Source organism: Sinohyriopsis cumingii, chromosome 8, assembly GCF_028554795.1.
Source record: "Sinohyriopsis cumingii isolate HCF-2022 chromosome 8, ASM2855479v2, whole genome shotgun sequence".
Classification (NCBI taxonomy): Eukaryota; Metazoa; Mollusca; class Bivalvia; order Unionida; family Unionidae; genus Sinohyriopsis; species Sinohyriopsis cumingii.
The window spans coordinates 58,736,761-58,752,828 of NC_142968.1; the positions used below are offsets into that span (position 1 = coordinate 58,736,761).

The 16,068-nt window shown below is 34.2% G+C and overlaps 2 protein-coding genes across 3 annotated transcripts; both read right to left on the reverse strand.

The window, feature by feature from the left end:
- Nucleotides 1-2,265: 2,265 nt before the first annotated feature.
- LOC149793614 (uncharacterized) lies at nt 2,266-5,927 on the reverse strand. Of its 2 annotated transcripts, none has more exons than XM_089967579.1 (5): nt 5,803-5,927; nt 5,022-5,305; nt 4,123-4,294; nt 3,672-3,725; nt 2,266-2,749 (listed from the first exon to the last, which is right to left on the reverse strand). In XM_089967579.1, the coding sequence occupies exons 1-5, from the start codon at nt 5,828-5,830 to the stop codon at nt 2,667-2,669; spliced, it is 621 nt and encodes a 206-aa protein (XP_089823705.1). In that variant the 5' UTR covers nt 5,831-5,927; the 3' UTR covers nt 2,266-2,666. The 2 variants fall into 2 exon arrangements, with proteins under 2 accessions (XP_089823705.1, XP_089823706.1); XM_089967580.1 differs by lacking the exon at nt 5,803-5,927 and adding an exon at nt 5,550-5,780.
- Nucleotides 5,928-9,610: 3,683 nt separating this feature from the next.
- On the reverse strand, nt 9,611-15,671 carry LOC149793615 (uncharacterized). The gene is made up of 5 exons (XM_089967581.1): nt 15,623-15,671; nt 14,846-15,129; nt 13,961-14,132; nt 13,229-13,282; nt 9,611-10,195 (listed from the first exon to the last, which is right to left on the reverse strand). Exons 2-5 carry the CDS (start codon nt 15,119-15,121, stop codon nt 10,113-10,115), a joined length of 585 nt encoding a protein of 194 aa, XP_089823707.1. The 5' UTR covers nt 15,122-15,129; nt 15,623-15,671; the 3' UTR covers nt 9,611-10,112.
- Between the last annotated feature and the right edge of the window lie 397 nt (nt 15,672-16,068).

Consider the following 16,068-nt stretch of genomic DNA (forward strand, 5'->3'; position numbering starts at 1 on the left):
CTATTACTTGATAAAACCCATCATTAAAAACATGCTCCTGGATTTTCTAAAATACGTGTTCCTTTTCCCCTGGTAAAACAATTATTTTTAGGTGCTGAGGTATAGTTGATTTATTCCGATTTAAGAGGGCATGCATTTAAATGAAAAAATATTATTTTCTAAACTTCTATAAAAAGTGACAAACTATTAAATGATAAGTAAATTATATGGGGTGTTCAGTATAACATAATTTGTAGCTGCCATTTTCGTACACGCATAGGCTCGGTCAAATATTCGTGTTTAAGGTTTGATAACTAAATCTAACAATTTATTTCGATCTCTGAATGCAAGAACTGATTGTCAAGAGGTTGATTACTTTACAAATGACATAGTTGTGTCCAATCAGACATTGGCATGGTATAATTTTAATTCCCATTGCTTTCTCCTGAACTCGCTATTTTGTAATCACCGGTATATTAATTGTGCTTCCTTTCCTAATTAAGAATTGTCACATGTAAATATAATTGTTCTCTCTACCATAAGTCAAGTACATCTTGTAGCCAAAGGAAGGCTTTACAACTAACAAAGTAAACCGTACAAACTTGTATCTCGAAACCAACCGTTCTACTTGTTGCTGATTTTTGTTGATGTTTTGTGTTTTCTATCTTTTTTCCTGTTTTAACAGTTGCGTGTCTTATTTGCATTCAAATAAAAACTTACTGGTAAAAATGAATGGTGCTGTCTCGAATTCATCTACATCCAACATCTGATCATCTAAATGAAAAAAAATGTGGAATTAAAAACCAAAATAATTTGATATCACAATATTTACGAAGGAAACTAACTAGGACATAAACTCGATGCATTTTCATGTTGAAGGCTAATTAACAATAAATGATTTGATTATTGCTAACCGAGCCACATTTAAGCTTACAAGATCCATGGTGGTAAATCACTAGCTACAGATATAGAACGTAAACTGTGGATTATGTCATTTTATATACTCTGTTCTTCATTTAAAAAATATTACGTATTGAAAACAAACAAGCTATGTTCTAACTATAAGTGGCTTCCATCTACTTGTAATTCCAGATAATATGCTTTAATGATATCATAGTACAGAATAGAATGTCGCAATATGCAATATTGTGAAGTTGGGGAATAGGATTACAGAGGATCTAATACGAATTAGGTTCAAATCATGTGATACCGGTTGAACATAGCAGATTGTACCTGTGTAACTTATGCATGGTCATTCTTCTCTCCAGAGGGATACTAGAGATTCTATAACCATTTATCACCTGTGAGATTTATTAAAGAAAAAATAACTTTTGTTTTAAGAACTCAATATATTTTAAGTTTGCGTATAATCAAGAACCTGATCAACAAGCTGACAGAATTCATCCTGAGCAAGCATAGGCACTGACATGCTTATGTCAGTGTCAAAACATGGAAAAGATCGCCAAAACAAGTACAAAAACAATTTCAAAAGAGTTTGTAAACACGTGAATGATATTATTTTTGGCATCCATGGAGAACATCTCTTCATGGACAATAATCTGCATTCTTTTAAACACATCGCACTTCAGTCAAAATTACCTGTTAACTATATATCCTCCATTGGCGTCTTACAAGTTCCTTTATTTCTCGTGTAAAGAGAAAATACGCAGATAGATTCTGTACACGTATATAACAACTCCCAAGCATATTTACAGGTAAGACCAGAGAGAGGGGAGGATGTGGTGTAACTTTTTTTTGAAGGGACCGCTGTTATAATGCTACCAATATAACTTTTGTGGACAGTGGCCGAAAGGTAAACTAATCAATAAATCAACAGCCCTTAGTGAGACGGTTTTGTCTGGCAGCAAAAAAATCCCCTGAAATTTCAACTCAAGAAAAGTGTGCCATACATACTTTAAAATGTACAATAGTGAAGTCCGTTAGACTATTTATTACCTTACAATCTCAATGAATATATACAAATTGAATACCATTGGATCATTTATGATCTAAATGTATTTATTTCAAATAACTCATCCGCCATGTAACGACTTATATTTGATTAGATTCCAGTTGAACAGTACATTGAAAAAAATTACGGAGACAAAATGTGTACCGTCCTTGTACATTAGGACACAATGCATGACAAAATGATAGAAATAGCATTCCTGTCCTTAATCATACTATATGACGTGCGTTTTAAATTGAGTACAGACACCGTGAACTTCAGAGCGCAAGATAGCATTAATATAGTGTAAAAAAAGAAAAACCACAATCCTGCCCAGACAAGTTTAAAGATTTATTTTCATCCACTGAAAAAATGGCCCTAATTATAATATTAGTTATTAAATTTTGATGTGGAATCATCAAATAGTATTATATCATTGAAACTATGCACCAAATACATTCTCAAAACATTTTAGAAAGTATCACCTTTCGTTCTTTAGTTCGCCCATATACTCTATAAATATTTGCGTTATATAAGAAAATGAAAATATATAAGAAAATATAGGTCTCCGACTTTCCTCAGACAAGGTGCTGGCAGTCTCACGTTTTCCACACTTTTATGAAATAGCAGTAGTATTAGCACATACTACAGTTTTATTCGACATATCAGTCCAAAACTAACAACATAAACACAAACACAATCTAAATATGGAGACGTATATTATTCCAGAATTTCCACATCACTGTTGTGTTGTTTCCTCATTCACCGACTTGGGGCTCGTGCTCGTCCCAATCATGGCATTTACACCATCAGCACCATCACCTGTAACGATAAGTTAATTGAAGGGAAGATGGAGGAAAGGAAACATAAAATGGTACATCAGAACACGCAAATCTGATTCCTACTGACCATCCCTCTAAAGGCAGTTTGGTTGAAAATCACGCAACATACTTTGCAATACTTGTTCATTCATAATTTCTTATTTGGTAAGACTTTTCAAATAGGATTTCAAAGACTGCATACGAATACTTGCAATTGGCGCTATTATTTGATAACACCCATCATTAAAAACATGCTCCTGGATTTTCTAAATTACGTGTGGTCATTTTCCCCTGGTAAAACAATTATTTTTAGGTGCTGAGGTATAGTTGATTTATTCCGATTTAAGAGGGCATACGTTTAAATGATAAAAACATTATTTTCTAAACGTTCTATAAAAAGAGACAGACTATTAAATGATAAGTAAATTATACGGGGTGTTCAGTATAACATAATTTGTAGCTGCCATTTTCGTACACGCATAGGCTCGGTCAAAGATTCGTGTTCAAGTTTTGATAACTAAATCCAACAATTTATTTTGATCCCTGAATGCAAGAAATCATTGTCAAGAGGTTGATTACTTTATAAATGACATAGTTGTGTCCAATCAGACATTGGCATGGTATAATTTTAATTCCCATTGCTTCCTCCAGAACACGCTATTTTATAATCACCGGTACATTAATTGTGCTTCCTTTCCTAATTAAGAATTGTCACATGTAAATATAATTGTTCTTTCTACCATCAGTCAAGTATATCTTGTAGCCAAAGGAAGGCTTTACAACTAAGCAAGAAAATCATACAAACTTGTATCTCGAAACCAGCCGTTCTACTTGTTGCTGATTTTTGTTGATCTTTTGTGTTTTCTATCTTTTTTCCTGTTTTAACAGTTGCGTGTCTTATTTGCATTCAAATAAAAACTTACTGGTAAAAATGAATGGTGCTGTCTCGAATTCATCTACATCCAACATCTGATCACCTAAATAAAAAAATTGTGGAATTAAAAACCAAAATAATTTGATATCACAATATTTACGAAGGAAACTAACTAGAACATAAACTTGATGCATTTTCATTTTGAAGGATAATTAACAATAAATGATTTGATTATTGCTAACCGAGCCACATTTAAGCTTACAAGATCCATGGTGGTAAATCACTAGTTACAGATATAGAACGTAAACTGGGGATTATGTCATTTTATATACTCTGTTCTTCATTTAAAAAATATTACGTATTGAAAACAAACAAGCTATGTTCTAACTATAAGTGGCTTCCATCTAGGTATTGTTTTGAACATTGTGTTATTCAAATTAGTACTTGAAACTGTAAATCTTAAATTTTATTTAGGTAGGGAATACAATATACCAACTTACCATCAACATCAGCAGACTGGAATAGATCGTACACCTCCTCCAACGGCAGTTTCTCAGCTGATGCGAACTCTTCTGGAGATAGCAACTTGTCGCCGTTCAGGTCGTAATGACTGAAATCAGGCGACATTGGTACAACTTGGTACCGGACGTCTGAAGTCACAAGATCGGGAATCTAAATTGATATATATAAACAAATCGAGAGACCGTATATCGCAGATGCCTTATTGCTAACATAATTCATGAATTTTATTAATTCAGTATGTTTCAAGACATAAACTGGTTTTTAATTTAAAGTTTAAAAGAGATTTTTAAAAAGTAGAATCCTTAACGAATCAAACAATTCTGTTGTTTCTCATACAGTAACAGTTAAGAAACAGAGTAAGGCTCATTTTTGCACTTACTTTACCTTTCATTAATATGTTATCAATATGATTTATTTAACGGATATAATTATAATCTTTGATCGAAATGAATTGCATGGCTGTATATGTCTTCACAGCACATTTCAGGTTTTAGATAATGGGCTTGACTTGTTGTTTTGAAAGAATATCCATGCTGTACAATACGATTAAAGAGAAAGGTATCCTTTCTAGCAAACGTTATTTGTATATCCGTCGCTTGCATTGTTAATTCTAATGAGAAAATATAAGAGTTAGAGAGTACAGAAAGTGCACAATAATTGAAAATTATCAATATAATTTAGAATATTTTTGTGCAAACTAAGAAATTAAAAACTCAAATGTTCAAAATTGCATAGAAGGGGAAGAGAACGTGCATTTCATATATATTTTATTCACTATTAGAACTGGTCGTTAGAGAGCTGTTACATACATTTTGTCATTTATCGAAGACATTTATATTGATAACTTAATTTCTACATATAAGAACTTTTTTCTTACACTTCTCTTACAAATCCTCCTACATACAGCATGACACCCAATTCCGGTGACAGCAGGGTGTAGGCCTACAGCTGAACCTACACCAGGGCACACCTTCGAACAGGTAAGTGGACATATCACTGGTTCAACGACTCTCCGAACCTCATGACCTACTCTCCTTACTGCATTGACCACGCGGCTCTTAAAACGACGGAATCGGAAGGCTTCAGAATCATTCAGCAATGCAGCAGTCAGAACAAAGAGAATCAAACACGTCCTGGGGTTCATTTTGAACATGTCTACACCTACAAATGAAATATATAAATGTCAAAGCATGTTTGGAAAACAAGCAAAATTTAAATGATAATACGCAAATGCTCAAAAGATCGGGAATCACGGTCAGATCAACATTTATTACATCTAATTAATTTTAACGAACGATTATCTTAATTATATACCTCTTCCAAACAAAATGAACGAAGAGCCAAAACGAGTCAGTGGTAAGCGGGTTGGATTCGCCACCAGAAGTAGATTAGTTCGAGAACTTACCATCAAATCAGCCCGGGTCAGTGAACATTGTATATCGCTGTTTTAGAAACCTTGCTCCAGTTGCCTTGGCACTAAATAGCTTTCACGTCTTGCTGTGAAGTCAAACTCAGTACGAATTAAAAGCAAATAATCTAACTAAAAATAAAGAACATGAATTTGTATTCCTCTATCTTGCGTGAGAAAACATTTGTTCATTAAAATGTAATCTTATGTGCATGCATGAACCTATCTTGAACCGGTAACGGATACTTACACCACCTGCAACAAACTTCAGGATGCATAATGCTATCTATTGTGGTCCTTTTATCTATATAGCTCGGTCAATTCGTTTATTCCAGGAAAGATGGCGAAACTTCCTGCTGTTTATGGTGTCCATTTCCAGGAATACCGGACATGCGAAAACCAGATTGGGAAAATAAAATACGTCAGTCTTTGTCAATCCACTTCAAGTAAGAGCGTTACGTGATACAAGCGTAAACTGTTACACTATGAATAACTACTACAATAGGTAACTAAATAAGACTCGTCCGTACAACAATGCATATAACGATAACAATTTTGGATGCAGATTGATGCAGTGGAGAGCCATGCATTTTTAAATTTAAGATTGTAATGATTGTCAGTTTACCTATTAGTTAATTTGCAGTCCCTGCTTTCACACGTGAATGTGTGGCTTTGAAAGTGATACACCTTAAATTTTGTAATTAACTAGTTTTTAGTATGATATTTGTTCCAGAGTTATGCCCTGAAAGCTTTCTAGTTTGTATAAGGGTGAATGATGCCATAATGACTGAATGATTATCGCATGCTAGTGATTTATCTAGTAGGCTTACACACACACACACACACACACACACACACACACACGCACACACGAGTGCGAAACAACTGGAACTTTTCCTACCGTAAGTTTTCTTTACAGGTAGGTAATTATAATTATAGCCTGAAACGATTAAGAAAGAGATGGTTCTTTTCCAATAAACCGTCAGCTCAATTCCCTACTCCCACAATATTTCTGGATCCGCCATTGGCATAGAAACGGTTAAAACTTAAAACTAAATTTCAGTCCATGACAAGTTGTAGAAACCATATGGAAAATATCTTTGATTAGCGAATACTTGTAACCTACCAGTTCTTGTTGTCGGAATTTTTTAACAATCATTTTTACTGCATCCGCTCGCTCTTTGCTTAAATATAAAGTGATGTTATATTTTATTTGTTATCAGTTCATCCTGTCTGAGTGTGTTGGGGATCGGGTGGGTTGAAGAAAATGCTGTCCTTCCCTTGTCTGAAGGGGGAGGGGGAATGAACGCCAAGAAAAACGAGGAAGAACAGTAGAAGTTTTAAAAAATACGAATAGTTATCATATTTAAGGGCATATATTTCCGAAAAACAGAAAATAAAACAGTTCCAGAGTTTGATATCGCCAGTGGTGATACCATTTTTATCGTCACTATTAATTGTTCACGCACTGATGCATTTATGTATTTCTTTATGTAGATGTAAGGAAATAATTCACACGTGAAATGGAAATATTATGTTGACAGGATTGGTGAAGCTATTTGTGCAAAATGCAAAATATTTCCACTTCACAAGCGAAATATTTTTTTTACATCTACAAAACAAATTAGTTTCCTATTGTTATTATTATGATAGATAGATAGATAGATAGATAGATAGTCAAAGGACGTCAATATGCATGGATTTTAGCCGATCTTTAGAGAGTATCAACGTTAGTACTTAAACAAATTGCAGAGATGAGATGGTATCGTGCAGCTGACGTATATGTCACTTATACCTTGATTGTGTTTTCCTCCTTATGAATGAACCTTAGAGTGCATACTCTGTCAGTGTACACTGACAATGGATCGTATGCAAACATCGTCAGTACCCACATACAATGGACCATGGGCATACCTTTTCAATGTCCACCAAATGTGGAGTTTCTGAGTGTATCGATTTGGACTTTTGATATTTTATGATCTGACCTCAGTTAAGAGCATTCCGATGACAACATTTTACCGGTACTATATTTAGCCAGATAATTTCTGATTTACTCTTAATATATAATATGTATGTATGTGAATAAGACCCCTTTCTGTAGTCATTCGCCCCATGCGCCGTAACAACTTCTTCCTTGTAGTCAGAGAGCCAATTGTATAAGGTTATGCCTTTCAACACCCACATCATCCACTTAAAGCACTAAATGTTTATTTGATACTTATGTATGGGGAAAATTTATATATACTTCCTACTTTATCTATTGCTGAAAATGGCGTCTAAAGTGCTACCGGAAATTGTTCAATGTCGATTAATACTACGGTTGCTATCGTACATGTCAGTTTTAAAGCATCCAAAACTTAGGTAGGGGCAATATATATATATATATATATATATATATATATATATATATATATATATATATATATATATATATATATATATATATATATATATATAAAATTTGTATTAGGGCAATAGACATATCAGACTGTAGGGTTGATAAATAAGGTAATAGGCGTATAAAACACAACATATGAGACTTTCACGTACACGGGAATATCATGATCTGCACACAAAAATGTCACCATATTTGTGATGTCCTTACACTCTTCGTCCATTTGTATGATGTGTAAACCTAATATATATTGTCGGAAATTAAATGATATAATTAGTTTGGTTTACTCGTCCATTATGAAGTCGAGTCCGGTTCACACGTTGATCCGTATACCAGTCTAATGCCCATTCAAGTTCAACGAGTTTTTCTCAGTCAAAAAATCACCACAGTAGTTAATGAAGCTCCCAAAAATAATGTTTTATCCTTGCCAAGCCTACCAGGAATTCGCTTATTTTCAGAGATGAAATAAGAGCCTCATACAGTGGTCATATGTTCTCTATGCAGACGATTCAAAAGATGGAACCAAGGTAACAGCTGATGCTATAACACCCCATAGCATTATCTCTAGCTAGTTTTCAATTCAGTCTCCACCTTTGCAACATGTTACTGGCATATTTAAATCATGACACTGTATTAAAACCCCACAAAAAATCCTTTCATTATCTTTTAGTAATTGCTCTCCATACGGACGATCTTTACAAGACAGCCTACGAATATTTTAGTTAACCCTAACGTTGACACACAATCATACCTAGAACTCACGTACGTGTTTAAGTCAAATTAAAGAGTTAGAAATGATTGCCAATACTCTGTACAAAACAATTACAACAGAGTTTATAAACATGTGACTGGTATTATATGCTTCCATCCATGAAGAAAATGTCTTCCTGACCAATGGTCTACACTGCTTTAAAACATCGAAATTCAGTCCAAATTATCCGTCACCTACATATGTTCCAATCAAGTCTAATAAGTTCATTTTCCTCGTGCAAAGAGAAAGATACCCTGATAGACTCTGAAAAAGTGCATAACAAGTCTCAAACATATGAACATATAAGACAAGAGACAGACAGTTGAGCGACTCTTTTTCTTCGAGGTTACAGATCAAATAAAGCTACAAAAAATTTTTATATCTTCTGGTCATTGTCCGAAATCTCAAATAAATTAACAAATCAACAAACCGTGGTGCGGCGGTATTGTCTGGCTAGAAAGAAACAAGAAATTCCAACTGGTCCTGTAATGTGTCACGCATATACATTGGCAATATTTATAAATTAAAGTCCATTAGAGTATTTTTTATTTTTTGATCCAAATGAGTATTTACGAACTGATGTCTAATGGATAGTTTATTAATTTATCATCTAAATAACTATTTACAAACTGATGTCCACTGGATCATTTATTAATTTATGATCTAATATGTATATTTTCGCGACATATATAGTTTTTCAAATAACTCATCCGTCATGTAAAGATCTATAATTTTTTAGATTCTGACGGAATAGTACATTGAAATGATTACGGGGGGGGATGCGTATTCCTTCATACAATAGCACATAATGTATCACAAAATGATGGAAATCGAATTCCGTTAATTAATTTCCTAGTATGACAAGATAGCATCCGTATACAGTACCAAATAAAACAAAAACTCTATCGAGATAAATTTAAAGATTTAATTGTATCTACCAAAATAAAATGACCTAAATATTAATAATAATAATAACAATAACATCAATTATTATTATTATTATTATTATTATTATTAGTATTGTCATTATTATTACATTAATTTATTGCATCGTGATGTAGAATTATCTCTTTTGAAACGATGCAACAAATACTTTCTCAAAACATTCTACAATGTATGACCTTTTGTTCTTGATAACAGAATAGTTGAACAATCTTCCAGCGCACCATATGTTGTTATATAAGCATTTCCGTTATGTAAGAGAATGAGAATATATAAGAAAATGTCATCCCAATTGATTCAATATAGGTCTCCAACTTTCATCAGTCACGGTGATGCCACTATTACGTTTTCCACTATATTTTTTAAGTAAAAAGAGTGTTAGAGTATGATTTTTCATTCGATATATCAGTTCAAACTAACAGCACAAACACAGTCAAAATATTGAGACGTTAACTATTCCATTATTTCCACATCACTGTTGTGTTGTTTCCTCATTCACCGACTTGGGGCTCGTGCTCTCCCCAATCATGTCATTTACACCATCAGCACCATCACCTGTAAAGATAAAATAAGTTAAATCAAGGGAAGATGGAGGAAAGGAAACATCAGAACATGCAAAATCTGATTCCTACCTATCGTCCCTAGAAAGGCAGTCTAGTTGAAAATCACGCAGCATGCTTTGCAATACTTGTTCATTCATACCTTTATATTTGGTAAGACTTTTCAATTTGGGTTTCAAAGAATGCATACTAATACGTAAAATGGGTTCTACTATTTAATAACGTTTGAAACATTAATGGGTGTTTGTGAATTGTCTAAAATACTTGTTCATTAATTCTGGAAAAAGTAATTTTATATGCTAAATGTTGTAAATCATAAAACATTTTGTTCTTAATATACTTTTGAAGTTACAGTACCATAATATGTTAATGCAAACTCGAAAGGGTTTTTAATACAGTATATATAGCTGTCATTTTTTCAAGCATGATATTAGGCTCATTCGAGGTCCATGTTTAAGCTTTGAAAACCAAATTTAACACTTCATTTTGATCCTCTAATGAAAACGGTCAGTGTCAAAATGTTGATTAACTTTGCAAACAACCTAGTTGTGCTCAATCATACATTTACATGATATAATTTTATCCCCCTTTATTGCCTCCAGTATTCGCAATTTTGTTCCTCACCAGATAATTAATTGTGGATTTTTTAATAATTATGAAATATCACATTTATGTAAAATTGCTCCTTCTGCCATCAGTCAGGTTGTCTTCCTGAATAGTGTCAAAAATTAGTTGTTGTTTTTGTTGTTGTTGGGTTTAACGCCATTTTTCAGCACACGATAGGCTATATATACATGGCGGCCAGTATTAATGGTGGAGGAAGAACAAGGGAACACACCGGAAAGAACCACCGACCCACGAGAACCTACTGGCAAGCTTTCTCACATACCCACATTAGCCGAATCCGAGACTCGAACCCGTGCAAACAGAGGTGAGATGGCAGTGATCCGTAACGGAGAGCGCTTTAGACCACTCGGCAACTCGGGGCCCCCTCAAAAAATAGTACTAACAGTTAAATGTTATAACTACTTTACATAATTAGTATATACTGTATAAGTGTGCTTTATTTATTCCTACGCATTAACGTTGCGATATTATGAGAACCTCCGTATGTCCTCCACCCGTCCATTGGTCTGCCTGTCACAACAGGTGAAAATTCACGTCATCTGGTATCTTATCCATATGTTTCACTTTTCCGGGAGATTATATATTATATTTTCAATTATTATTGTGACTAAAGTTAATGGCTGCAGTTATACCAGCAAGTCAACATCATGTTTGATTCCGGGAGAATTTCTATTATATTCTCCATTGTTATTGTGACCAAAGTTAATGAACGCATTTATACCAGCAAATCAACATCATATATGAAACGGGATTATAGGTTACTGCAGTTGTATGGGAAAATATTAACGAGTTTTTTGGATGGAAATACTGCATGACCTTGGGAGTGCAGTATATCCATCCAACAAAACGAGTTCATATTTTCCCATACAAATGCAGTAACCTTTTTATGATATGCTCATTTTCTCATTCTACCTAAGGCTTAATTATATAAACAAAAATACACTACAAGAAACAAAGTAACCGAATTCATGCCGTATTCCAAACTAAATACACAAGCGCAGATTCATCATTACACAACAACAACATTATTAATGCTCACATAACTCCACCCAGATAAACTTAAATTTAGTCGCGCGGTAGACATAACTTTCTAAAGAAAATGGCATTTGGGTCTACTTAAAATTGAAATTTTGAGTCATATTGTGAATGAATGCGCATTGCATCAACTTTTCCATTTGATCTGGAATAAATAAAGTTTGGTATTTTTGTCGTTTCTACGAAATTTCGTGATTATGGACTGGATTTATCTGTACCAATTCTACATGAAGTACGTCGGATTTCAGCGGAGACGGAACAGCGTGTTGACATCTGCAAGTGTGTTTCTGTTCTGTCATGGAATGTTTGAAATTATGATGTGGGGAAAATATGAAGTCTTTCAATTGCAATTAACAGAAAGACGCTATGGAATATAATATTTATTTCATTTTTAGTGCAGTAAAGATGGTGTAATTGCACTTGGAATATAGTCGAAATTACAGAACAATATCGAAATGTGTAATCAAGCTTGATAACCCATGACATGGCTCATGTAATTCGGATTTGCAGAACTAAGAAAGTACATTTTGAAGAAATTCAGGATGTGAAACTGTCAGTATATTTTTGCTACTCTTATTACCAGCTAAAGAAGACAGTTTATTCCTTGTCGCTTGCATGTTACTTGTAGGAACCCAGCAATTTTATGAAATATGGCGTCTATCGCCCGCCTAAATCCGAAGCATTGTATCAAAAAAGTTAACGCGGAATGTGGCAAAGCAGCTGCTATGTGGCAGTATACGAAACATCTACTTTGGTTCATTCAGAAAGAAATTTAATCAACCAAAACGTAAAGCGCCTACTACGTGCGTGTACATGATTTGCTTACAAAGTAATCATGCAGCCATCGCTGCACATTTCTGATATCACTTTCTGTTGCCTGCTTCTTTGGAAGTTTTTCCTTCTGAGTATATAAATTCATCCACACTGTCAACGTTGGCATCTCTACTTTCAGATGGCTCAGACAGTTGGTTTACTTCATCCGCAGACAAATAAAATAATCAAAAGTGCTGGCGTCTGCGTCCGTTGTTTGTTTCCAAATAGAAAATAGTTCCTTTATTCACGTGAGTTAAATATGAAGTGAGCGCCAGTGCAATATCGTAATATATTGCACGATTCTGACAATACAAATTTAACGGAGAAAAAAATTAGTATATAATAATATGAATTGTTTCTGAGTAGCTCTCAAGTATTCGGTAGATGGGGGAGGTGGGGGATTATTATATATAATAAACCCATGGGGATTTGGAATGAAAGGCCACTGTGGTTGCTCTATTTGTTATTCATTTAGTTATTTTATTGTTTTCCTGTCCTGCTTTTTGTTTTTAAACAGGTACGTGTCTTATTTATCACTCATATAAAAACTTACTGGTAAAAATGAGTGGTGCTGTCTCAAATTCATCTACATCCAACATCTGATCACCTAAATAAATGAAAATTGTGGAATTAAAAGCCAAAATAATTTCATAGCACTATATTTACGAGGGAAACTAACAAGGGTATAGGATAGCGATTCTTTCATATACAAGGACTATTCCCAAATAATAATTTCATTATAGCATAGTGTCATTTAGTCATGGTATTTGTGAACATCATAAACGGATCTTCTTCCACAACTCCAGAATCAATATGCGGATTAATGAAATTTTCTTTTAAACAAAATATGCTCAGCACAAGGAAAAATGCATCGAATATGTCGGTCTTGCGGAAAGACATCAACAATCAATGATTCTTTACGCCATGAAAATTCTAAATTAATTTTTCAATATTATAGTTGCTAATGCTTCCCGAGCCGCATTTAAGCCCTATATGTTAATGATGTTAAATACATAGCTAGGAATGTAGAACATCCTGTAAGTACACTGGGGATTATGTTATTCTAACGTACGTGTGCAGATACATACATGCTGGAGAGAAAATAATAAATATATCTGAACATATCATATCATTCATTTAAAATAGTATTAAGCATTGAAAACAGACATATACGTATATAAGGGCTTACATCTAGGCATGGCTTGGGACATATTGTTAGATCAGTTAGCAATTCAGACTGTAAATCTTCCTTTAGTTACGTTGGGAATACATGATATCAACTTACCATCAACATCAGCAGACTGGAATATATCGTACACCTCCTCCAGTGGCAGTTTCTCAGCTGATGCAAACTCCTCTGGAGATATCAACTTGTCTCCGTTCAGGTCGTAATGACTGAAATCAGGCGACATTGGTACAGCTTGGTACTGAACATCTGATATCACAAAGTCGGAGATCTAAAATGATGAAGAATGACCCTGAGAGACCGTGTTGCTAGTATTATGAATGTATTGTATTCATGTAATCTTTTTTGAAAGCATGAAGTGGTTGTGAAGTTTTAAAGAGATTGTTTATATATAAAACTCGATTCCTTACAGCATCTATCGATTCTGCCGGTTGTCACAGAGTAAATTAAGCAATTAAGTAAGCTCTATTCTATTAAGTAAGCTCTATTCTATGTTCTTACCTGACCTTTCATTAATATGTGTTCAATATGATTTACATAACCGATACAATTATAATCGTTGATCGAAACGAACTGCGTTAGGCATTCGTCTTTGCGTCACATTTCAAGTTTTGGACAATGCGCTTGTTGTACAAATGATCGAAAAAAATAGATATCTTACCTATGAAACGTGTTTTGTTTCTCTGTCGCTTGAATTATTAATTCTAGCTGAGAATTCGAGATCTAGAGAGCACAGAAAGTGCTCAATAATTGAAAACTGTCAATATATTTTAAAATTCTTGTAGAAACAATCAAATTAAGATTGCGCCTTACAGATCTTGAAAAGTCCTAAACTGCCTAAAAGGTTAAAAGAAAATGCATGCCATACAAATTTCTTCTAATTTTAAAACTGCTACCCAGAGAGTTGTTATATACAGTTTGCAAGTTATCGAAAGACATTTCAATTTATAACTTAATTTATACATAGAAGAACTTTTTTCTTACACTTCTCTTACAAATCCTCCTACATACAGCATGACACCCAATTCCGGTGACAGCAGGGTGTAGACCTACAGCTGAACCTACACCAGGGCACACCTTCGAACAGGTAAGTGGACATATCACTGGTTTAATTATTCTCCGAACCTCACGACCTACTCTCCTTACTGCATTGACCACGCGGCTCTTGAAACGCCGGAATCGGAAGGCTTCAGAATCATTCAGTAATACAGCAGTCAGAACAACGAGAACCAAACACGTCCTGTGGTTCATTTTGAACATGTCTACGCCTACAAATGAAATATATAGATGTCAAAAAATTATTCGGAATGCAAGTAATCATTAAATTATAATAGGCGAATACTCGAAAGACCTGGGATCACAGTGAGATGTATATTTATTACATCTAATTATTTTTAACAAAAAGATTTTTCTGAATGATATACCTCTCTTAGACAAAATAAAATAAGGGCCATGATGAGTCAGTGGCTATCATGTCTTACTCGCCACCAGAAGTATACAACTTCGAATCCTACCATCACATCAGCCAGGGTCAGCTACCGTGGTGTATACCTGGCTAAGACGCCTTGTTCCAATTGCCTTGGCACTAAATAACTTTCACGTCTTCCTTCTAGTCCAGCCAAATTAAAGGAAACTAACTACATAGTGAGAACACAAATTAGTATTTGTATTCCTCTGTCGGAAATTCATAGAACATTTGTTTATGAAATGTTTCCTTATGTGCATGAACAAACTTATCTTGACTGAGTGATCGATACTTACAGCATCTGCAACAAATTTCAAGACGTATACTGCGATTTATTGGGACACATTTCTTTATATAGATTGGCCAATTCGTATATTCCAGAAAAATATTAACAGATGGCGCCCATGTCCACGAATACGTGACATGCAAAAATGAGATTGGGAAAATAAAGTACGTCTGTAATCATGCAACTTAAGATAAAAGCGTTACATGATACAAACGTAAACTGTTTCACTTTTGCAAGACTACAACAATAGGTATTTAAATTGCATGATTCGTCTGTTAAAAAATCCATATAATGATAACACTTTTGGATGTGGATTGATACATTGCAGAGACAAGTATTTTTACACTTTAAAGAAATTAAAATTGTTTACCTATTATTTAATTTCCTATCCCTGCCTTCAGACGTGAATTATGAGGCCTTGATAACCTTGCAGGCAGATTTGCCAACAGACGCTTC